The sequence below is a fragment of the Onthophagus taurus genome, chromosome 1 (genome assembly GCF_036711975.1).
Source record: "Onthophagus taurus isolate NC chromosome 1, IU_Otau_3.0, whole genome shotgun sequence".
Taxonomy (NCBI): Eukaryota; Metazoa; Arthropoda; class Insecta; order Coleoptera; family Scarabaeidae; genus Onthophagus; species Onthophagus taurus.
The window spans coordinates 22372052-22398145 of record NC_091966.1 but is presented as its reverse complement, the minus strand read 5'-3'; the positions used below and the strand labels follow the sequence as shown (position 1 = coordinate 22398145).

General features: G+C 33.6%; 1 protein-coding gene across 1 annotated transcript; it reads left to right on the top strand.

Annotated features, from left to right (window-relative positions):
• The first annotated feature begins 659 nt into the window (after window positions 1-659).
• LOC139429553 (oocyte zinc finger protein XlCOF15-like) lies at window positions 660-1301 on the top strand. Its single transcript, XM_071195386.1, has one exon. It carries the CDS (start codon window positions 660-662, stop codon window positions 1299-1301), a length of 642 nt encoding a protein of 213 aa, XP_071051487.1.
• The last annotated feature ends 24793 nt before the right edge of the window (window positions 1302-26094 follow it).

Here is a 26094-nt window from a genome sequence, read left to right as displayed (position 1 = left end):
ACTTTCCCGATAGCGAATCTGCTAAATTAATTATTGATGACCGTATTAGTTTTAATGAGTTTGAGTATATTAACGATTGTTATTACAATTATCACTATTGACAGGTTTTTCGTAATGCAAATACTATATTTGCTACTTTTACCAATTGTTAAATCTTATATTTGTTTAATTGTGTATAAACTTTTAAAATGTTAACCGAAAATAATTATTTTTACTGTATGTAAATGCATATCTATTTGTAATTTTTAGTTTAAAACGTTTCAATATATTTGTGTTGGATTAATTGGGAAAAATTAAGTTGTATTATTCCCGAAATTTTTCTAATTTCTTGGGCAAGCGCTTATGTTAAATGTTAATAAATCATATTATTTTAAATTTAAACTTTTAATTTATTGCTTCCTTAATAATTTCCTTTACACCAATAATTCGATTACTCAGCGTTATTGCAGCTGGGCGCCGATTGTCACAGTGTAACTTGACTCTACTTGTCCTCGGCGACTTAATAAAAACTGCTTAATTTGCATTTTATGGAATTTGAAAAGATATATGTGTTGTAACTCGTAATTTATGATTCAGTTTAACATCATCAACACAACGCTTACATCAGTCATAATTCAGACATTCAGTTCCATCGAAATAACTTATAACGTATATTAAAAATGTTCGTATGTGAGGTTTGTGGAAAGTCATTTTCATTTAAAAGTAATTTAAATCGGCACATTCGAAATTCACACGTGGGTGAACCTAACTTTAGGTGTTTAACTTGTGATAAACAATTTACGAGGTCGGACAATCTAATTCTACACCAACGAAAAGTGCATGGAGTAAACGTGAAAGCACGTCAACCAGCGCTAGCTCCCGTTGTGGTTACACGTGAACCGTCACCATCAATTACACGAAATTTCGAGGTTGGAAATCATCAAATTTCCATCGCTCATCCATCTACTTCAACATCTTTGGAGGTTGGAAATCATCAAAACTTCATCGAACTTCCATCCCCTTCAGTATCTACAGGTTTGGGAATGAAATGTAGGGTATGTGAAGTATGCGAAAACGCGTATCCTTCAATAAATGCTCTTCAAGCGCATTTTCGTATGCATCACACTGAGAAAAATATTGGAGGATGTGATGTTGAGAAAATAAGTAGTTATTTTAAAAGTAGGGTTAGTTGTTATAAATTAACAGGTGTGTTATCGGGGGACGATATACCTTCGTACCTCCAAAGATCACGATGTGTAGTAGATCGACTCATTGATAGCAATATTTGTCAGTTCGGTTCAATTAAAGTACAAATGAAGTAATTGCTAATTTTGTTAAGTCCGGCTTTGATGAAAACGGCGCAGAGGATTTTTTCGGAAAAGAATTTTAATACAAAATTTCATGTTATTACAGAAGGCACAAATTTTTATGAGGTTTACAATGAGATGATTCAGGGGATTTTGAGTCAAAGTGAAGAGCTTCAGGAGCGTGGATCGGGGTGGGCTTTCCACTCAATATCTTACCTGCTCCTTAACATCAACAAATTTGAACCTCTGGTTGGATCATCCTATATTCGTTTACCTCATCAAATCGATGGTAAACACGCGTGCATCAACATAAAAAATTATGAAGATGATGCGTGTTTAGCATGGTGTTTAACGGCAGCTCTTCATCCCACCGATCGACATTCAGACCGGACTTCGAGCTACCCTCATTTTTCAAATGCTCTTAATTTAGAAGGTATTCGTTTCCCTGTTAGTTTAAAAGATATAATTAAAGTGGAAAAATTAAATAATTTACGCGTTAATGTTTATGAGTTAGTTAAGAATTCGAATTAGTATACGGTGGAAGGACCAATTTATTTTACCAACAAGACGTGATATTCATATAAATTTGCTTTATTTATATGAAAACGAGAAAGGACATTTTGTTTTAATTAAATATCTTTCTAGACTAATTTCAAGTCAATGTACGAATCGTACGGCTCTATACATCTTTGAAAATTTAGTCGCACATCAGAGTAAAGATTGTAATCACATAAGAACAATTATCCCTACTAAAAATTTAAAATCAAAACCCAATTGTTTCGGCTTATATACCCTCGAAAATATTTTAGAATTTAATAATTATAAATTCGGACAGATGACCCCGTTCGTTATATATGCTGACTTCGAATCGATTTTACACCCCATCAACTTTTGTGAGCCCAATTTATGCAAATCTTTTTCTGAAAAAGTTGAGATGCATCAACCGTACAGTTTCGCTTATTAGCAGTTTTAATAAATTTGAAACGTATACGGGACTTGATTTATCTCAAGTTTTTATCACAAAATTAATCGATGATGTTAAATTTATTTATAACAAATACTTGAAAACCGTAAAACCAATGATACCTTTAACAACCGATGAGCAACGTAATTTCGATTCGACTGAAAATTTCTTATTTGTCAAAATCCTTTCACATCTGACCAGATTAAGGTGCACGATCATTGTTATATTAGCGGTAAATTCCGATCACCCGCGCATACAAATTGTAATCTTAATTTCAAAATTTTATTCCAATTCTTTCATAATTTTAGCGGTTACGATTGTCATTTATTTATTAAAGAAATGGCTTATGCGGATGAAGATGGACTTTATGTATTGCCGAACAATAAAGAAAAATATATCACTTTCAGTAAAAGAGTGTTGGTCGATAAAGTAATCAATAAAGATAAACCCGTTAAAAATATTTTTTTTAAATTAAGATTTGTGGATTTATATAGATTTATGGCATCTTCATTAGATTCTTTAGCCGGTAACCACGAAATATATGACTTTATCAATATACGTAAATTCTTTCCACATCCGGAACATTTTAAATTGTTAACGAAAAAGGGTATATTTCCATATAATTATATAACCTCTTTCGATAAACTAAATAATACATCACTACCACCTAAGAGCATGTTTTACAACAAATTAAATTTAGAAGATATAAGCGATGAGCAATTTGCACGCTCAATGTGTGTAGGAAAAATTTAATTGTCAAAATTTGAAACAATATTCCGACTTGTACTTAAAGACTGATGTTCTTTTATTGGCTGATGTATTTGAAAAATTCAGGCAAGTTTGTTTTAAAACTTACGGTTTAGATCCCGCTCATTATTATAAGGCGCCAGGACTGTCTTGGGATGTCATGTTGAAATTCACCAAAATTAAATTAGAATTATTGACGGATATAGATCAAGTCCATTTTATTAAGAAATCCGTGGAAGTATTTCTCAATGCTTCCTACGGTCTGCTAAAGCCAATAATAAATATATGGATGATTATAACCCCAATTTTCCATCAACACATTAAATACATGTATGTCTCAATATTTATCCGTTTCCAATTTCGAGTAAAATAAAACCCAAATTCTAAATTTTAATTTTAATAATATATCAGATACTTCAGATTACGGCTACATTTTAGATGTGGATATCGAATACCCGGAGTATTTACATGATGCACATAATGATTTACCTTTTCTATCTGAAAACATTGTACCACCTAACGGTAAATGTGAAAACGATAAAAGATTCATTCCAAATTTATTTAATAAAAAAAACTATGTGATCCATTACAGAAATTTAAAACAGGCTGTTGCTCACGGTCTTCTGGTTAGTAAAATTAATAGAGTTTTATCGTTCAAACAGGTAGCTTGATTGAAATCTTACATCGATAAAAATACGGAATTACGTCAATCCGCTAAGAATGTGTTTGAAAAAGATTTTTTTAAATTGATGAATAATTCCGTATTCGGCAAGACAATGGAAAAGGTTGATAAGCGGGTCGATGTAAGATTAGTGACCAGTTGGGATGATGTGCATACTGGTAAAACCGCAGGTCGACTACGTCTTTGTGCTCACAACTTAATCGTAAAATTAAATTTTAAATGCATACAAATTTTTACTGAAATATTTTCGGCTATTCAAATGGATCATCTCTACGTGATTTACGATAAACCTCTATACATAGTTTTTACGGTTTTAGTGCTTTCAAAATTATTAATGTACGAATTTTATTATGATTTCTTAAAACCAAAGTACGGTGACTGTATTTCGTTATGTTACATGGATATCGATAGCTTCACTGTACTAATTGATTCGGATGATGTTTATAAAGATGTGAAATTGAATTTAGATAAATTTGACACATCGAACTACAGTCCTGATAATCAGTTTGACATACCGTTACATAATAAAGCTGTTTTAGGTAAAATGAAAGATGAGAATTGTGGAAACATAATGGTTGAATTTATCGGTTTCAGGTCAAAAGTGTATGCTAATATGGACGCTGATGGGCGAGTTACTAAAAAATCCAAAGGTGTAAAGAAAGCCGTTGTTAAACGTAACATTTCATTTGAGAATTATCTAGATTGTCTAAATTCTAAATCAATTTTATTTAAAAAGCAATTATCGTTTAGAAGCTTTAGTCATAGGATTTTTACTATCATACAAGACAAATTGGTTCTTTCACCAAAGGACTCCAAGCGATATATTTGTGATGATGGGGTTAATACTTTAGCTTGGGGTCATCATAGTATTAACAATAGCATTTAATTATAGATAATTTTAATTATTTTGTACGTAGTTTTTATTGAGTTTCTGTTTTATCGTTGTGAGCCGCCGAAATCTTTTCCTTCTTTACCTTAAATGTATTTTTCACGTACATCATTTTTGTTATTTTTATTTAACTGTCAATATAATTGAATTTGTAAAAAAAAGTGTCATAACATTAAGCTTTTTATTATCATTTTTTTAATATTCTGTAATTTTTATTGTAAAAACGCTTATTAATACTTTTCAATATATTGGCTTGATTATGGGAATTAAATTGTGTTATTGTTATTTCCGAAATATTCCTAAGATCCTGCGCGCGCGCGTCGCCTTTAAGCATTCAAAGTCTGTTCAATCTCTTTTTCTAATTTCAAATTTCCCGCGCTGACATTGGCGCGTGACGTAACAGAGGGAGCAATTTCTGGTTCAACTTAAAAATATGACAACGCCATCTATCGATTATCAGGTAAATTTTAAGCTGCGCCATCTATTGATCATCAGGTAAATTTTAAAAATGGCCGCTTGTAGAATCTTCTTTCTGCTTAGTTCCGCCGTCCGCCGCTTTTTTGTGCTTAGTTCCGCCGCTCGTCGCTAGGTGGCGCCACCGTCGACTGATCCTACGATGGCAATGGAAAAATGCCTTAAAAGATTCTATAAATTAAACCATGTGCAATCTTACGCCAAAGAAAGGAAATATCATACATTGTTGACGACAGCAGTTCGGCTGTCGACGTAGGTAATAGGAATAAGTAGAATAGAATAGTATAAGAAGTCTTAAGCAAGCTCTCATCGATAAAACTCGCGACCAGTGTAATTGTATTATAAAGGAAATAAAATACGTTTTAAAATTAACACTTTATGTTTAAATAAAAATCTGATAAACTATAAAGTAAAGACATTACATGGCGATCCTGCCAGCCCTGGACATTAAAAACTAGTAATATTATGTGTAAAAAGAAAGTAATAAAAACTGTTGAAAATGTCATATACGGATGAAGATTATACACTGAGATCAGAAGAAATAGTCCAACAATTAATCGTAGTGATTTGGATAGCTGCAACAACATTGAGCGTTACTGTCTTCATAATATTAACAGTAGTTTGCGTTTTCTGTAAAAAATACACAAATTAAAACGGAAAAATGGGTTCAACTAACACTAGGGAAGAGGTTATCATTTCTCAAGCTGGAAACAGTGGAGGAACAACGGTGGAAAATGGAAAGAAATACGACATTTTTTTATTCGTATCTTCATTGTAATCGGTATGATACGTTGTTTTTATAACTATTGTAAAAGATGTTTAATTAAGAAAATACGACAAGAAGTAACTAGAAGGAGCGTATAGATATGATAGGGTAAATATAGATATGATAGATAGATTTAATGAGTTGGCTGAAAAGTTAGAGAAGTTTGCAACAAACGTTGGAAAGGGTAATAAAGATCAGCGAGCAAATTTAGATTTAATTTTAAGAAAGCTTAGGAGACTAGATCAATTAGAAGCAGAATTAGGAGAATTAGAAACAAATTATACGTTAGAAATAGGTAATTTAGAGGATAAAGTTCAGAAGGTTATATATGAATGTAAAATTAAGATTAGAAATACAATAGAGTCCACTAGGTTAGTATTGATTGATAGGAAATATAAATTAATTACATCTTTTGAAATAATAAATATATGTAAACATGGCTGATAAATTTGATCTTAAAATTGCGTCATCATTACTGCCAGTAATGGATGGCAAGGAGGACACAACTAAACATTTGATTGATGTCATTGAATTTTATTCTGATACACTCGATGAACCAAGTAAAACTCAATTGATTCGATATGTCATCAAACCCCGTTTATCCGAGAACGCAAAAATTAAATTAAATGAAAGTTATACTACTGTAGCAGACCTACTAAAGGACCTAAAAACTCATTTGTTAAGTAAACAATCGGCCTCAACACTTTCTCTAAAATTGCACCAAGCACGTCAAAACTCAAAATCACTAAACGACTTTGGTTCAGAAATTGAAAACCTTATGAACAATTTAACTATTGCGCAAGCGAAAGGTAACAGAGAAAGCACAAATGTGTTATCAGTCGTCAATGAAACATTGGCAATAAACGTGTTTTGTAACGGCTTAAAAAATAATGATTTAAGAACAATTGTCAAAGCTAGAAACTATGCATCGTTAAAGGAAGCTATAACCATTGCGGTTGATGAAAGTAGGAATAATTTAGGGCAAGACACCCACATTTTTCATTTTAGAGGTAGTTGGAGAGAAAACCGTGGATGTCGTGGCTATCGTGGACATTTTGGCTATCATGGAAATCGCGACAATCGTGGAAATTCACAAAATAATACTTATTATAATCATAAATTTAATAATAATCATCAGCAAAATCTGAGACATCAAAATAACAATCGCGGTAATACTCGAGGTTATACACGCGCCGGAAGAGGCAACGAACGGGGTAATGTTCGCGTAGGCAATCGGATCTATGCGGTACAACAAGACGAGTCACAGGAAACAGAAAATAATACCGCCACATTTTTTCGTCAACAATAATGTGTCGGAAAAAATATTACAAGTCAATGGCGCTAATTTCATAGAAGTGGAATGTGAAGGACAATTATTACGATTGTTAACTGATACAGGCGCTACAATAAGAGCTGTTTTTTCAAAATTTGTTAATAACTCTTATATAGATAGTTCTCAAAAAATTAAACTAAACGATATCTGCAGTTCTATGTTTTCGGAAGGGATATGTAAAATGACAATTCAATTTCAGAATAATACGATATCCCACTTCATCCCATTTCACGTTATTAGTTGTTCTCACGATTCTATTCATGGAATTATAGGCTTAGACTTTTTATTAAAATGCAACGCTGATCTAAACTATGAAACTTTTACAATGTCTTTACAAATCAATCAAAGAAAAATTTGCATTCCGTTATTATCGAAACATAAACAATATACAGTTATTCCACCACGGTGCGAAATCATTAAATATATTAAAACATCAATAGAAAACGATTGTGTAATTTTACCAACCGAAATTTGCAAAGAAGTTTTTACAACCGGTATCCTTGCTAGACCACAACAAAATTAAATTCCAGTTAGAATACTAAACGTTAAAGACAAAGAGGTTCGAATTAGAAATTTTAAACCAGTTGTCGAAGTACTCTCAAATTATGATTTTTATAATTTTCAAGAACAAAATATATCGGTTAATCGTATAGATAAAGTACTTAACTTAATATGCACTAAAAATCTGAATAAAGAAGAAGAAACAGCTATTCAAAAAATATGTGCAAAGTTTGAAGATGTTTTTCATTTAGAAGGAGATCCTCTCGAAGTGACTAATATTTGCAAACAAAAACTTTACTTGCAAAAAGATGCTGTGCCAGTATATGTAAAACCTTATCGACAACCTCAAACACAGAAAGCTGAAATACAAAGACAGGTACAAAAAATGTTGGACGACGGAATTATCGAAAATGCTCGTTCTCAATGGTCGTCTCCACTTTTACTAGTACCAAAGAAACCGGATAACAATGGAAATAAACAATGGCGTGTGGTCATAGATTATATTATAGACTAGTAAATAAGTGTCTGGAACATGATAAATTTCCTTTACCAAACGTTAATGAAATTTTGGATTCTTTATCGGGAGCTGTTTACTTTTCGCATCTTTACCTAACGCAAGGGTACTATCAAGTGGAATTGGAGCCGACCTTGTACCGTATTTACAACTGACAAAGGTCATTACCAGATGAAACGTTTACCAATGGGACTAAAAGTCAGTCCGAGTTCTTTTTCTAGAGTCATCACAATTGCAACATCTGGTTTTTAAACCAGATGAGTCGTAATTTATTACGACTCATGCTTTATTTATTTAGACAACATAATAGTTTTTGGCAATAATTTAGAACTCCATAATCAAAATTTAACCAAAATACTTCAAAGGTTAAGAGAAGTCAATTTAAAGTTAAATCCGTCTAATTGTAAGTGTAACTTCCTGAAAAGAGAGCTTCCTTATTTAGGGCATGTAATATCTGGTGAAGGAGTATCTCCAGATCCAAAGAAAATTGCAGCTGTTAAAAACTACCCTACCCCGAGAAACGCGAACGAAACAAAGCGATTTGTGGCATTAGTCAATTATTACAGGCGTTTTATTCCAAATTTTGCGAAAATTGCTCACCCATTAAATAAATTAACACGGAAAAATATCGAATTTCAATGGTTATCTGAATGTCAAGAAGCATTTAATTTATTAAAGACTTCACTTAGCTCACCACCCGTATTAGGTTATCCAAATTTTTCGAATACATCAAAATTTATATTAAAAACGGATGCATCAAATAGGTGCAGTTTTGTCTAACGAAACACATAGACCGATAGCTTATGCAAGTCGTACATTAAATAAAGCAGAGAAAAGTTATTGTACTATAGAAAAGGAATTGTTGGCAATTGTCTGGGCAATAAAACACTTTAGGCCATATTTATTTGGGAAAAAATAGATTAGATCAGATAGAATCAAGCGTATAGATATGATAGATAGATTTAATGAGTTGGCTGAAAAGTTAGAGAAGTTTGCAACAAACGTTGGAAAGGATAATAAAGATCAGCGAGCAAATTTAGATTTAATTTTAAGAAAGCTTAGGAGAATCACTAGATCAATTAGAAGGAGAATTAGGAGAATTAGAAACAAATTATACGATAGAAATAGGTAATTTAGAGGATAAAGTTCAGAAGGTTATATATGAATGTAAAATTAAGATTAGAAATACAATAGAGTCCACTAGGTTAGTATTGATTGATAGGAAATATAAATTAATTACATCTTTTGAAATAATAAATATATGTAAACATGGCTGATAAATTTGATCTTAAAATTGCGTCATCATTACTGCCAGTAATGGATGGCAAGGAGGACACAACTAAACATTTGATTGATGTCATTGAATTTTATTCTGATACACTCGATGAACCAAGTAAAACTCAATTGATTCGATATGTCATCAAACCCCGTTTATCCGAGAACGCAAAAATTAAATTAAATGAAAGTTATACTACTGTAGCAGACCTACTAAAGGACCTAAAAACTCATTTGTTAAGTAAATAATCGGCCTCAACACTTTCTTTAAAATTGCACCAAGCGCGTCAAAACTCAAAATCACTAAACGACTTTGGTTCAGAAATTGAAAACCTTATGAACAATTTAACTATTGAGCAAGCGAAAGGTAACAGAGAAAGCACAAATGTGTTATCAGTCGTCAATGTAACATTGGCAATAAACGTGTTTTGTAACGGCTTAAAAAATAATGATTTAAGAACAATTGTCAAAGCTAGAAACTATGCATCGTTAAAGGAAGCTATAACCGTTGCGGTTGATGAAAGTAGGAATAATTTAGGGCAAGACACCCACATTTTTCATTTTAGAGGTAGTTGGAGAGAAAACCGTGGATGTCGTGGCTATCGTGGACATTTTGGCTATCATGGAAATCGCGGCAATCGTGGAAATTCACAAAATAATACTTATTATAATCATAAATTTAATAATAATCATCAGCAAAATCTGAGACATCAAAATAACAATCGCGGTAATACTCGAGGTTATACACGCGCAAGGAGGAGGCAACGAATGGGGTAATGTTCGTGTAGGCAATCGGATCTATGCGGTACAACAAGACGAGTCACAGGAAACAGAAAATAACACCGCCACATTTTTTCGTCAACAATAATGTGTCGGAAAAAATATTACAAGTCAATGACGCTAATTTCATAGAAGTGGAATGTGAAGGACAATTATTACGATTGTTAATTGATACAGGCGCTAAAATAAGAGCTGTTTTTTCAAAATTTGTTAATAACTCTTATATAGATAGTTCTCAAAAAATTAAACTAAACGGTATCTGCGGTTCTATGTTTTCGGAAGGGATATGTAAAATGACAATTAAATTTCAGAATAATACGATATCCCACTTCATCCCATTTCACGTTATTAGTTGTTCTCACGATTCTATTCATGGAATTATAGGCTTAGACTTTTTATTAAAATGCAACGCTGATCTAAACTATGAAACTTTTACAATGTCTTTACAAATCAATCAAAGAAAAATTTGCATTCCATTATTATCGAAACATAAACAATATACAGTTATTCCACCACGGTGCGAAATCATTAAATATATTAAAACATCAATAGAAAACGATTGTGTAATTTTACCAACCGAAATTTGCAAAGAAGTTTTTACAGCCGGTATCCTTGCTAGACCACAACAAAATTTAATTCCAGTTAGAATACTAAACGTTAATGACAAAGAGGTTCGAATTAGAAATTTTAAACCAGTTGTCGAAGTACTCTCAAATTATGATTTTTATAATTTTCAAGAACAAAATATATCGGTTAATCGTATAGATAAAGTACTTAACTTAATATACACTAAAAATCTGAATAAAGAAGAAGAAACAGCTATTCCAAAAATATGTGCAAAGTTTGCAGATGTTTTTCATTTAGAAGGAGATCCTCTCGAAGTGTCTAATATTTGCAAACAAAAACTTTACTTGCAAAAAGATGCTGTGCCAGTATATGTAAAACCTTTTCGACAATCTCAAACACAGAAAGCTGAAATACAAAGACAGGTACAAAAGATGTTGGACGACGGAATTATCGAAAATGCTCGTTCTCAATGGTCGTCTCCACTTTTACTACCAAAGAAACCGGATAACAATGGAAATAAACAATGGCGTGTGGTCATAGATTATATTATAGGCTAGTAAATAAGTGTCTGGAACATGATAAATTTCCTTTACCAAACGTTAATGAACTTTTGGATTCTTTATCGGGAGCTGTTTACTTTTCGCATCTTTACCTAACGCAAGGGTACTATCAAGTGGAATTGGAGCCGACCTTGTACCGTATTTACAACTGACAAAGGTCATTACCAGATGAAACGTTTACCAATGGGACTAAAAGTCAGTCCGAGTTCTTTTTCTAGAGTCATCACAATTGCAACATCTGGTTTAAATTACGACTCATGCTTTATTTATTTAGACAACATAATAGTTTTTGGCAATAATTTAGAACTCCATAATCAAAATTTAAACAAAATACTTCAAAGGTTAAGAGAAGTCAATTTAAAGTTAAATCCGTCTAATTGTAAGTGTAACTTCCTGAAAAAAGAGCTTCCTTATTTAGGGCAAGTAATATCTGGTGAAGGAGTATCTCCAGATCAAAGGAAATTGCAGCTGTTAAAAACTACCCTACCCCGAGAAAAGCGAACGAAACAAAGCGATTTGTGGCATTAGTCAATTATTACAGGCGTTTTATTCCAAATTTTGCGAAAATTGCTCACCCATTAAATAAATTAACACGGAAAAATATCGAATTTCAATGGTCATCTGAATGTTAAGAAGCATTTAATTTATTAAAGACTTCACTTAGCTCACCACCCGTATTAGGTTATCCAAATTTTTCGAATACATCAAAATTTATATTAAAAACGGATGCATCAAGTAGTGCAATAGGTGCAGTTTTGTCTAACGAAACACATAGACCGATAGCTTATGCAAGTCGTACATTAAATAAAGCAGATAAAAGTTATTGTACTATAGAAAAGGAATTGTTGGCAATTGTCTGGGCAATAAAACACTTTAGGCCATATTTATTTGGGAAAAAATTTGATATATTTACTGACCATAGACCGCTGGTTTACTTATTTGGTATGACTAATCCAACAAGTCGACTAACAAAATTTCGCTTAGTATTAGAAGAATTTGACTTTACTGTAAAATATATAAAAGGAACTGAAAATGTAGTTGCGGATGCTCTATCGAGAATTGAATCCACACAATTAAAGGAACTGGGTACTAACGTGTTAGTAACAACACGGGCACAAGCTAGATTGAAACAAAATTTGAATACGGGAAACAATGAAAATGATTCTACTGACTGGACTGATCACCCAGGCATAGTGGAGTTATTGAATTGCCCCCCTAATGCAGTACAATTAAATATTTGTAGAGTTAAAAATAAATCGGAAAACATATATTTTGATAAGCGCGCACGAAAAATTATTATGCAGCAGATACCTCGATCAACGTCAGCATTAGATGTGTCGTTGAGAGACCTGCATTCAATATGCATTCAAAATGAGATTGAAAATATATATATCTTGAAAGATAATAAAAATAAAATGAACAATGAGCTCATTAACCGACTGTATAAGTTCGTAAATAAAATTAAAGAATACAAATTACAAATAAATGTTGTTACTGACGCCTAGCTTATTGAAAACAGAGAACAGCAACAATTAGAAATGATTTTCATAATTTACCCACTGGCGGTCATGCGGGAATTAGTCGCACATATGCTAACATAAAACGTTATTTCTTTTGGCCAAATCTTAAACATGATATTGAAGTCTTCATAAAAAAGTGCGATAGTTGTCAGCGGTATAAATATTCAATTCCGCATAAAGAACCTTTAGTTATTACGTCTACTGCAAATTCGGCATTTCAAAAAGTTTATCTTGATTTAGTAGGGCCCCTTAATCAAGATGTTCTTGGAAACAAATACATTTTGACATTGCAGTGTGAATTGTCAAAGTGTGTAGAGGCTTACCCTCTTGAAAATAAAGAAGCAGCAACAGTGGCTAAATCATTTGTTGAAAATTTTATCTTGAGGTACGGAATTCCGAAAGCAATAGTAACCAAGGAACTGAATTCTTAGCTTCAGTATTCAAAGACTGTTGTACTATGCTCAAGATTAATCAAATGCAATCTACAGCATATCACATTGGGTGCATTAGAGAACACCCATAAAAATTTAGGATCTTTTCTAAAAATACATGCTTCCAAAAATGTAGATACATGGAGTTCTTGGATTCAGTTTTGGTGCTTTGCTTTTAACAATACTGTTCATATGGAAACAAAGTTTACACCATATGAGCATGTATTTGGAAAGAAATGTCAATTACCTCTAAATTTAGAATATGATTTTGAACCCCTGTATAATTTTGATGACTATCCAAATCAATTGAGCTATAAGTTACAAATTGCTTGTAATGAAGCTAGAGAAAATTTAGTGGTATCAAAGATAAATAGAAAATGTAAGTTAGATAGTAGAGCTCACGATGTTAGCTATAAGTTAGGAGATAAGGTGTTATTAAAAAATGAGTGCGGAAATAAATTGGAGCCTTTGTACGATAGACCTTATGAAGTAGTGGAAGAAAAAGCTCCAAATGTGCTAATTAAAATTAAAAACAAAGAAATATTAGGGCATAAACAATGTGTTAAGTAATATATTCAGTGAAAATAATAAGAAGTGTAGAATTAAGAAAAAAAAATATGTCAAATGATTTTTTTTTTCTTTCTTTGGCTTGAAGGTGTAATGGAAAAATACCTTAATAGATTCTATAAATTAAACCATGTGCAATCTTATGCCAAAGAAAGGAAATATCATACATTGTTGACGACAGCAATTCGGCCGTCGACGTAGGTAATAGGAATAAGTAGAATAGAATAGTATAAGAAGTCTTAAGCAAGCTCTCATCGATAAAACTCGCGACCGGTGTAATTGTATTATAAGGGAAATAAAATATGTTTTAAAATTAACACTTTGTGTTTAAATAAAAATCTGATAAACTGATATAAAGTAAAGACATTACACGATCCTTAAAGATCGTTTCCGGTCCTGAACTCTCATTACTATACTACTTAAGGCAAACGTAAGTTTCCATGATTTCGTACCGTCAGCTTATTATGTGGTGGTGCCCCATCGTGTTGAAACCATTTAAGCAAATGACGTGTCTGCAGGAGCAATTCATCCAACTTATTATCGAACTCGTTTTGTAGAAAGTGAAGATAACGATCTCCCATTAACGTACCATAAAAATGTACGTACCAAGAATTCTTGAACAAATAACACCGCACCAAACATTAAAACCAAACTTAACTTTAGGTCTTCTCTCTTGAACATGATGCGGATTTTCCAGCATCCATAAATGTTGATTATGTCTATTAAGTGGGGAAACCACATTAGAAGGCTCATTTTCATCGATTTTTTAGGATTTTTTGGGTGGGAAGAATTAATTAGAATTTAATCAAATTTTGACACTATTTTGTTTATATTTCGAACAACTTTTGTGAATTTTTTTGAATAATTTTATCGAAAAATAACAAAGTTATTCACTGATGTCCGCTGGACGTCGTACTTAAGGTTCTCCAATTGCGAAGCCATTTCAATTTTCATCTGATATCAAAAAGCTTTTCATTTTAGGTTAATAACTTATTTTCTAAGAATATGAACCTCAATGCAGGTAAATGTAACGAAAATTAAAAATTTTGCAGGTATTGGAAAAATTTACTTAAAATTTAACTTTTTTTTTTTACTAATTATGCAAAAGAAAACTCTCTTAAAATCATGATATCATCTGAAAAGTTGGTTTCATATATTTCGTAATTTTATAAAGAATCATACTATCAATTTACATAATGATTGGTTCATTACTTTTTGAGTTAGAGTTCCCGCAAAGGTAAAAAAACTCATTTTGACAAAAACGCGTTTGAAAAAAAAATCTCGACAACTAGAAATTTTGAAAAGTTAACAATAATATAAAGTAGTCACCGATTAATCCTCGATTCCAGCACCATACATCAGTCCTTCTTCTTCCTCATAGGCTTCATTTTGCGCCTGCACCAGTGCTTTTCGAGCTTCCCGACTTTCCTTCGATTTCAATGAACTACGTCGATTCTGTCGACTCACGCGCTGGTTATCTATTTGTTCAGCGTACTTGAAGCTTTGCGTACCTACTGGTGACCACCTAAACATCTTTCCAGTAATTCATCCTTTGATAAATCTTCATATATATGCAGAATTTCCTGCTGTATGTCAGGATGCATTAGAGTAGGATGCGGTGCAAGCTCCATACCAAGAGCTGTTCGTTTCTGCCAAACGCACCAGTTGTCTTCTCCCTGTGGGCAACACTCATGTCGAAGATTTTCATCGGTGGATATCATATGATAGTATGTCGCCATAATCGCTGTTTTCATATTTTCTACACTATCGATGTATATGTCTTCGAATTGCTAGTCCATAGTAAGTGCTGAGATTTTTCGCTAATGATGTCACAAGTGAATCACGCGTGAGTCACGTGATTCATATATTCACGTAAGTGGTATGCGTGACCCGCGTGGTATAGATCGTGAGCGGGAATAAAAAATCACTCACGCGCACATCTCTAGTATAGGCTACGGCAGACAGCTTGGTTTCATGCTCATAAAATCTAAAGGAATGCGAATTTCTGTTTGTAATTTCGACATCGTATTCTTGGATAGTTAAGCTAACGATTTAGCCATACTCGCCATAATTATCATAGTAGGTAGTCTCTTAAAAGTAGGTAGAGAAGGCTGGCGACGATCAAAATATTGTTCAAAATACTGTTCTGCAGCTTGTATTGCATTTTTATAGCATAAAATTAACACTCAATGATATCACGCCTTTCTTGACTAGAAAAATTCATGTTGATAATAATTTACAAAACCTCAATCAACGTTAATTAGAAACTAAACGAAACATACTTTTGCCTTAAGCTGTCATAACCGACGTATCTATCAATTGTTTTCATAGCGTACTACCTGAACAGTTTGCCAATTAAAAGAATAAATGGCCATAATTTATTTATTAATAAAAATATCTATGTGAAGTGGTATATCATTAGAATCGTTGAGAAAAGGCCTTTTACTTACTTGGTATCCGGGCATACATACATGCCAGTTGATAGTGTCCACGCAGTAATCGAACAAAGATCAAAGAACATGTTCATTCAAGCTCCTTCAGAATGGCCGACAGTAATAAGAAATTCTCGAACGAAACCAAAGCCCTATAATGTGATTGTTACCAAATATGATGCAATTTTCGATTGGAAGAGCATAATTCCAAATAAAAAACTTAAAACGTCGTCCGGCATTGATATTAAAATATCTGATATAGTAGAAATACTTTTTGACAAGCGCTGTTCAAATAGTATTAAAATAAAGGACACTTATGAGGAGGACGATGGAAATGCAGACGAAGTCCCCTTCCAGACTAAAAACTTGGGTAAAGCTGTCCCACAACGTGCCTACAACTCTGAATTGCCAATCAATAAAAACAAATATGATGATCTTACTGACCTGTGTAAAAAGTTTGTAATAGAGCCCCAATATCATCATGAATATTTTTCATTAAAAACGAAAGCTAATATCCCGGACATCTTACCTGACACTGATATTGAAGACTTCCAGCAGAACTGAATTTATTACCTTATTGTATTCGTGTCTATACCTACTTAAAATGTGATTTTTAGTTTAGTATTATTTATGTCACTAATGAATATTTTTATTTTTGTTGTTAAAGAGTCATTTACAATTTTTATTTGTTTAAAAAAGTATTTTTTATTTTATGTTATTGCGTAGGTACATAAGCAAAAATTTTATATTTTTCTTACTTTGATTCTTACTATGTTACTGAATAAATATTCTTTTTTTCATATTAAGATCATAATTTGTATGATTTAGTTATTGATAGAGTATTCAAAAAATAATAACCATTGGCAGCAATGTGAGTGTTATGCATCACTAAATCAATTGGCCTTAGTAAACACTTTGCTTAAGCAACGAAACATACAGCTGCGTAAGAGGCAACAAGTGATCAATGGAAAAAATTATCTACGACGTAAGTTTGACGTAAGTACCACTTTGATCACAATTTCATACAAAGTGAATGGCGTAACTACATGTATTTAAGACTTAAGCGCCATTTGTAATCTTAAAACGACTTAAGCGACATGAAAACCTTTTTTACTGGAAATCCAAGTATTTGTTGCTAACTTTGTCGTACCAGAACGGTTATGGTAGTTAAACAAAACAAGAAAAATGTATTGGCGTTATAATTCAATTATAATTATACATAGAAATCATTTTTATTAAGTTACTGCAAAATTTGACAAATGGCGCTTACATCGTTTTGTCAGATCCACATCGAAATGAAAAGGATTGATGAATACTATGATTCATGCTACAAACAAACTTTTTCCAATGCCATCTTCAATTTCAAGAGATAATCAACTTTGGTCTTCAAATTGCTCGGTATGTTTTTCTTCAGGTTATTAGATAAAGATTTTTTTTCTGAATCCACTGACATTGATTGTAATTTTAACTGAGAAAAACAATTCAAACGTTTTCCGAACATTGTCTTAGTCACTTCGGTATACTGTAGTGTGCCATGGGAAAAAATAAAGAAAACAACTTATAAGTATCATTTACAACTGCTTCGGGCATTGAAATATCATTTAATGACTGTTATCAGTTTTGCGCGTTATTTTTTTCCATGACACACAGTATTACAGAAGTGACTAAGACAATGTTCGGAAAATGTTTTAATTGTTTTTCTCTGCTAAAATTGCAATTAACGTTAATGTATTGTAGGCTTAAGGCCGAGCGTTCAGTAATCAGTCAAACACAACTTTGTTCACAATAAACGACTTTTTTAACGAAAAAACAACAATAACTATTTCAATAATTGTCTCGAACCACACCCAAAATCTATTCCGTTCTGTGACCGATTCTTAACTGACTAACTAACGTCTCTCGCTCTCTCTCTCTTCTTGGAGTTCGTCATCGACGCTCCCCATCGACGTCATCGGGTCCCAGGAAGCTAACAGCTCGGCCTCTCCTGATCCTGTGACGTCCCCGTTCACATCTTTTTCTCCGTCTTCAACATTTTCCTCCTCTCCGTCTTTAACTTCTTCATCCTCGCCTTCCTCTTCATCTTCACTTTCACTATCCTCATGTCTAATCCACAGTTTTAGTCGTTCCGGCGGAATAACGCCTTCATAAGTTTTTGAGTTACTTCACACCCAGGAATACTTTTCACAATGTATCGGTCTTTGTCCAATACTTTATTAATGCGATATGGTCCAATAAATTTACTTCCCATCTTAGCCACTCGATCAGTAGGTGCTGCCACCCTTTCGACCATAACCAAATCTCCTTCTTTATATCTCATATGCGGTTTTCGTCGGGAATCATAATATTGTTTCGATTTTTCTTGATTTTGTCGTAATTTGGACATGGGTATAATCTTTTATGACATTTTCTTCTTTTATTTGTTCTGGTATAGTAGACGATTCTCTTGTTCTGAGCTTGTAGCCCATCATGATTTCCGATGGTATCTTACCGGTACTTTTCTGCCAAGTCGAGTTAATAGCTATTTGTACATCTGTCAATGCTTGCTCGTCCCATGTTTCAGGTTTATCTTCTACTAATTTTAATAATGATGGTAAAAATGTTCTGTTATATCTCTCAATCTGCCCATTTCCCCTCGGTGCTCTTACTGCCACTTGTACTAATTTTATATCATTCTTATCACAAAATTGTCTAAATTTCTCGCTCGTAAAACATGTTCCTCTATCTGTAATTATTCGCTTAGGATATCCAAAAATTTTGAATAATCTTTGCAATATTTTTAATGCTTCTTCTGTTTTTGTTGTTTTCACTGCTTCCAAAAATATAAACTTTGTGAATGAATCAATCATTGCCAAAATATGTTGGTTTCCTGCAGTTGTTTTTTCAAGGAATTTCTCCTTTATCAATATTGTATAAATAACCCTCCTTCACATTTTGCTTTCGATTGTGCTCAATGCAACTAATACAATTTTGCAAAGCTTTCTTAATGTATTTCTTCATATTTTTAAAATAGTAATTTTGTCTTAATTCTTGATATGTTTTATCTAATCCCATGTGCGCAAGTCGTCCATGAGTCTCCATTACTAATGATTTTCTCATTGCTCTAGGTACAACATATACTACTCTATCATCAATTTTCCTCACCACTTTATCATTTAACATAGAATACCCTTGTTCCATAATGAGTTCTTCTTCATCTAGAATTTTTCGTTTTAATTCCTTGATATCTTTGTCGCTCTCTTGACTAGCCACTAAATTTGCTATTACTTCTTCTGTGACGTTTATTACATTAGTCTTATATACTCTACTTAAACAATCAACATGTTTCATTCTATCAGCATTTCGATGTTCCACTTCATACTCATATTCTTGCATTATTAAACTCCATCCTAATATTCGTCTATTTACCTCTCTTTTCTTTAACGTTTGCTGCAATGCATTACAATCAGTTATTATACGAAATTTCTTTCCTAGTAAATAAATTCTAAATTTTTCTAACGATTTGACAATAGCTAGAGCTTCCAACTCAAAACTATGGTATTTCTCTTCAGCAGGTGATGTTTTCCAGCTTGCAAAGTAAACAGGATGTAATTTTCCGTTATGACGCTGTAATAAGCATGCACCAAGTCCCGCCACACTTGCATCTGTATGGAGTTCGGTATCTAGTGATTGGTCAAATATCTTTAACGTTGGTTTATCTGTTAAACAAGTTTTCAACTTCTCAAATGCATTTCTTTGATTTTCGCCCATCATAAATTTCTTGTCACTCCTTAACAAATCTGATAACGGTCTTGCTATTCGTGAATAACCCTGTATAAACTTTCGAAAATATCCGGTTAATCCAAGAAATCTTTGAATCTCCTTTAACGTTCCGGGTATTGGAAAATTGTCGATGACTTTTGTTTTTTCTTTTCCAGGCATTATCTCACCTGTTCTTACTTGGTAGCCTAAAAAATTAATCTCTTTCATGGCAAAATAACATTTATCTAAACGAAGTCGCAATTTAGTCTTTCTAATCCTTTCAATCACTCTTTTAAACAACAAGACATGATCTTCTAATGTCGATGTATGAACCAGTATATCATCGATGTATATTTCAAGTTCTCCATCCTTTACAATGTCCTTAAATATTTCTGCCACAAACTTCGAAAACACTGCTGGTGCCCCTGACAACCCAAACGGCATCTTCAAAAATTCGTACTGCCCCGTAGATGTAACAAATGATGTATACTTAACAGATTCGTCGTCCATCTCTACATGGTGATAACCATTTTTCAGATCCAATAATGAAAAATACTTGGATCCACTTAAATTGTCAATTAAAGTTTCAATCACAGGCATTGGAAATTGACTTTTCAGGGTATACTTGTTGATATTTCTAAAATCGATGCATAGCCGGTTTTCTCCATTCTTCTTTTTAACCAATACAACTGGACTAGAATATTCTGAAACGCTTGGACGCACCACACCGTCCCTCAGCCATTTGTCGACTATTTCATTAACTATTTTGTTTTCATGGAAACCCATTCTTCGTGGTTTTGATGAAATTGGTTCATTAGTATTCATTTTGATCTTCATCTTTGTCTTTGTAATCGTATCCCAGTTCGTTTCGGAATCATAAAAGTCGGATTTTCGCACGATCTCTTCAATTTCTTTCTTCTTTTCCATTGGAAGTTGTTGATTAATGGATAATTCTTCTTCCATGTTGTAATCATCTAGCTCAATCTGAAAAATATCTATTTGATTATGCTCCTCTAACTGAGATTTTGGCGCTCGAAATTCAACATTGTCTCTAGTAACTGTCCACATCACCGAATCGAGAAATTTGCGCCCGATTATCGTGTCAGTGTCTATCGCGAAGTCCGGAACAACAATAAAACAGATCTCGTACTCGCAATTGTCTATTTTAATTATGGTATTTATTTCCCATTCACTATCCACGCGCACCGCACCCAGTCCCGTCAATACGTTTCGCTGGTATTGAAATTCGCATCCAATTCGTTTCGCCGAATTATTTTTAATTAAGTTCGCATTAGACCCCGTGTCTACTAGTCCCACGAATTGTTTATCACCAACCAAAATTGTTTTATGGTACTTTGTCATCAGTTTACCAGTAACCACCTGAACCGTTTCGCGATTCTCGACGCGACGTTCCCTACACTTACGGGCTATGTGTCCTGGTTTGCGACAATTGAAACAAATAATGTCTCGCGTTTCTTGATTTCGTTGTGCAGCTCCTGTAATGTTGGTCGTGCCCCTACTTCCAGCATTGTAACTTCCGCTATTCTCTGCTTTCTTCGGTTGACGTATCTCAGTAGATTCCATCTTTCTCGGACCAATATAACCCGCTTCGTTTTGTACAAGTTTCATAGTGTCCAACAAGTCTTTCAACGAACCATGTCGAGCCATTACCAACTGAGTTCGCAATGAAAAGTTATCGATACCTCGGATAATGTGACTGATTGTCTCTGTTTCCGACATACCAGCACGTTTAGCCAATTTACATTTTTCATGATAATAATCTTCAAATCTTTCTCCATGTTTCCATCTCTTCGCTCTAACCTTATCGACCAATGACGCAACATCCTCGTACACCTCGAACATCTCTACTAAAGCAGTTTTCACTTGGTCCCATGTACTAGAAATCAGGTCACTTGAATCATAAAACTTACGTGCGTTTCCTTTTAATTTGTTCGTAGCTAATATTTTAACAACACGATCAGGTATCTCATATATCAGAATCAAGTTATAGATCCTCTCAGTCCACTCCTCAATGTTTAAACAATCTTTTTCACCAGAAAATTCCGGTATCTGTGACGAAATTTCGGAAAATGGAATATTTGGTTGTGAAACATACCGATTTGTATCCATACTTTTCTTAAGTGCTTGGATTTCCTTGTCCTTTTCTTGTACCAACATCAAAATCGAACTCAACTGGCTAGAAAGCTCAGCTAGATCCGGCCCTGACTTCGGGTTATTTGTCATTTCTACATTTCCACTCGCCTCTACATCGGCATTTGTTTTATCAGCTGTTTTTTCAATTTTTCTTCTAGGTCGCTCTTTCGGTTCCGCCATTTTCCACGTAAATCGGTTAAAAACACAATCGTCCAACCGGCACCACTCAACGAACACGCGATAACCAATTGGGTCCAGCGAAAGCGTCTTTCCAATAGTAGTATAAAAACGAGAGTTCCCGACCGGATGTTAATCCCCCTAATCCCCCTGTGACGTCTGCGCATGCGCGTGTAGGAAGTGACGTCACAGCGCGCGGGAAATTTGAAATGCATGTGGCGCCATCTGGTGGTGTGTAGCGGAACTAACCTAGCGGTGGTTGGTGGAACTACCGCTATGTTGGTTGCCTACTTCATGGGACGCCACCTAGCGGTGGATGGTGGAAGTAGCGTCATGGGGCTCCACCTAGCGGTGGAACTCGCATGGTGGATAGACGACGCTAGCCCACTTAGCGGTGGCCTGATGGGCGATAGATGGCGCGCGTAAATTTTTAAAAATTCATGAGACGTTTTAGAATTAAGAGCGGTGCATGGTGGAACTAGCATCACGGGACGCCACCTAGCGGTGGATGGTGGAAGTAACGCCAAACGGCGGTGGACAGTTAAGCGGGGGGTCTGATGGGCGATAGATGGCGCGCGTTAATTTTTAAAAATTCATGTGACGTTATAGAATTTAGATACAATTAATATAAAAAAGGTTTCGGTGGTGTAACTTAACGGAATATACATAATACTTACTTGTTCTAGGAATTGAACTGATAGCTGCAAGGAGAAATCTAGAAACTTTAAAGTCAATAAACCACCGAACCACCGAAACCTTTCCAGTTTAATGCAGTTGAACAGAACAAAAAATAAGAAAACAAAAATAAATATTAATTTATTAGTTAAAACATAAATTTAATAATACAATAAGATTAATACTTTAAAGTGAATAAACCACCGAAACCTTTCCAGTTTAATGCAGTTGAACAGAACAAAAAATAAAAAAACAAAAATAAATATTAATTTATTAATTAAAACATAAATTTAATAATAAAATTAGATTAATAAACCTCCGCGATACGTTTTGGTAAAAATACGAATAAACCATCCTACAAATCAACAACTGATGGCCATGTAGACGATGTAATCCGCTTCACAGACGTAAATCACATATAATTTATTCACTTCTAATTCAGATATGTTCTTCTTCGGGGCAAATTGATACTGCTCTATAACTAATTTAAACGTGACATATTAGCTTGAGTTGCTTTATAACGTGAGCGAGCGGTGTGAGCAGTAGTAGAAGGTAACAACTGACTTCTATATGAAAATTTTAACCGTTTATACCATCGGGAACAACCTTGAAAAATGTTAGAATGTGTGTTGCACAACAACAATAACTTAAACGTTTATACGTAATTAGACGAATATAAAGTTGTTATACAATGCAAATAATATATTATGCATTTTATTTTCTCGAATCTTCGCCGCACCTTGATTTATTGACAGTGTATGCAACTAGAAATGCAAATGAAAATAGAAATTTAAAATGCAATAAAATAAAGTTGACTATAATACAATGTATGACGTTTTAACTGGAATAAATATGAAATCGGTTCGATTTAAGGAAGAGATTGAGATTTTTTTTTTAAATTCATGCGACGTTATAGAATTAAGATACAATTATTTTCGTAGTATTAAAATACATGTAGCTTTAAAATTTTTATTGAGCGACAAATGGCGCGCGTATAGCTATGGGCGTTCTAAATCAAAATCCCATAAGATTTAACGTAGGGGGGTCCAAAAGTACTTTTTATCCCCACCACTACCTCCTTCTGACCACGTACACATTTTAAATTCATCTGATGAGCGATAGATAGCGCGCGTATAGCTATAGGCGTTCTGGACCAAACTCCCATAAGATTTAATATAGGGGGGTCCGAAATCACATTTTATCCCCACCACTACCTCCTTCTGGCCACGCCCACATTTTAAATTCAACCAATCAGAGCGCAGCATTCTCCAAGAACCCTCTTTTTGGCGGGAAATTTGAATGAGGCTATCTAGATCGACGGGCCTTATCACGATGACGTCATCGTCGATACATGCGGACACAAAGCGTTGAGCGATAAATGACGCGCACTAGGTGGGGGGGTGTTGCCTGATGGGCGATAGATGGCGCGCGTAAATTTAAAATTCATGTGACGCCATCTGGTGATGGTGGTAAAAGAGAATAAAGATACAATTATTTTGATAGTATTAAAATACATATTTTTTAACAAAAATAAATATTAATTTATTGATTAAAACATAAATTTAATAATACAATAGGAATATTTCTAATAATAATTCAGGCAACTTAAATACAAGTAACTTTATTTTGTTTACATAAAAATTTTTTTAAAATTAAAACATTGTTCTGTGAACATACCGCTGGACAACAGCCGACGTGAAACCAACATTGATTGGAGGTTGAATTTAATTTAGTTTCATCCTCTTCCGCAAATTCTAACGCAATATCTGTTATTATTGAATTATTATTATGGTTACGTGTTTCCAAAAACTGCTTCTTTTGATTTCCCTTAACAAATATTTGATCGTAGGAGGAAATTAAACCATCAATTACATTTAGACCTTCCGATTGATTTATCCACCCATCGTTATATATCAACCTATGATGGTTGCGTTCTAAATATCTTACTGGCCTCTGATCTTCAACGTTTAATCGTTGGAATGGTACGCTCGGCTTTAGGTGTAAATGTATAATGTAGCCGGTGGCGGTAATATCCAGAAGAGTAAATTCTTTAACTTCGAATTTAGAGTTGACGTAAAACCCTTGAACGTCTACAACCGCACATCTGAACTTCATATTGTAAACTAATATGTGAAATGTAATTTATAACTATAGATACCTCCCCACTCAAAGGTTTTTGTAAAATTATTAAAGAATGTACGTAATGATTATAAACAACTTCTGAGTATTTCGAATTCCAAAGTTATTTATGTTTCAGTAAAATTATGCAGGTATGTGTTATGTTACATTATACTTGCATGTAAGTTACTTTAAATATATCTACAATATTTCGAACGCTGTGTGGGAATTTTATTGGATCCAGTATATCTAATTTACTAAAACGTTATGTTGATGAGATAGAGTTGTTTACAAACTGATCTATATTTGATTAATCATACCAGTTAAAGGAACATATTTGAAAACACGATCGTGTAAGATTAAACAGTAGAGGGAAGTAGCATTAGGTATCTCTTCACTCGTTTCAAATTCAATGCGAATATCAACTGTTCCAACATTTAAAATATCATTTTGCCGTGAACAATCAATTACAATAATCGGTGTATGTGCTAAAAATGTATCTCTGTTAAACATTGGTTCTGCAAGTTCTCGATCGTAATAGGTCTTTGCGAAATTACAATACATTTCATATAAAACTGCAAATTGACCTGTCTTAAAATTTAAATTTAAAGCTTCATAGGGATATTTCTCACTATTTAAAAACACTTTCATATTTGTTAAATTACAGTGGTCAAATTGTGATGCAGAACGTAACGGATTATCTTTTCTATTGATTTGAAACCCTAATATAAAGTATCTGGGCTTTTCTAATTGAGTAGATGTTTTAATTGTCCATGTGTGTTGTCTATTTTTTGGTAATGATGGGTATTCATGTAAATCAAATGATCTAAATCCCATGTCTAATTCAATTCCTTGTTCAATGTACTCTAAAAGTTTTAAACGTTCAACATCGGCTACAGAAACATGAGGAACTTTCCATACTATTTTATTAATAGTAATCGTCA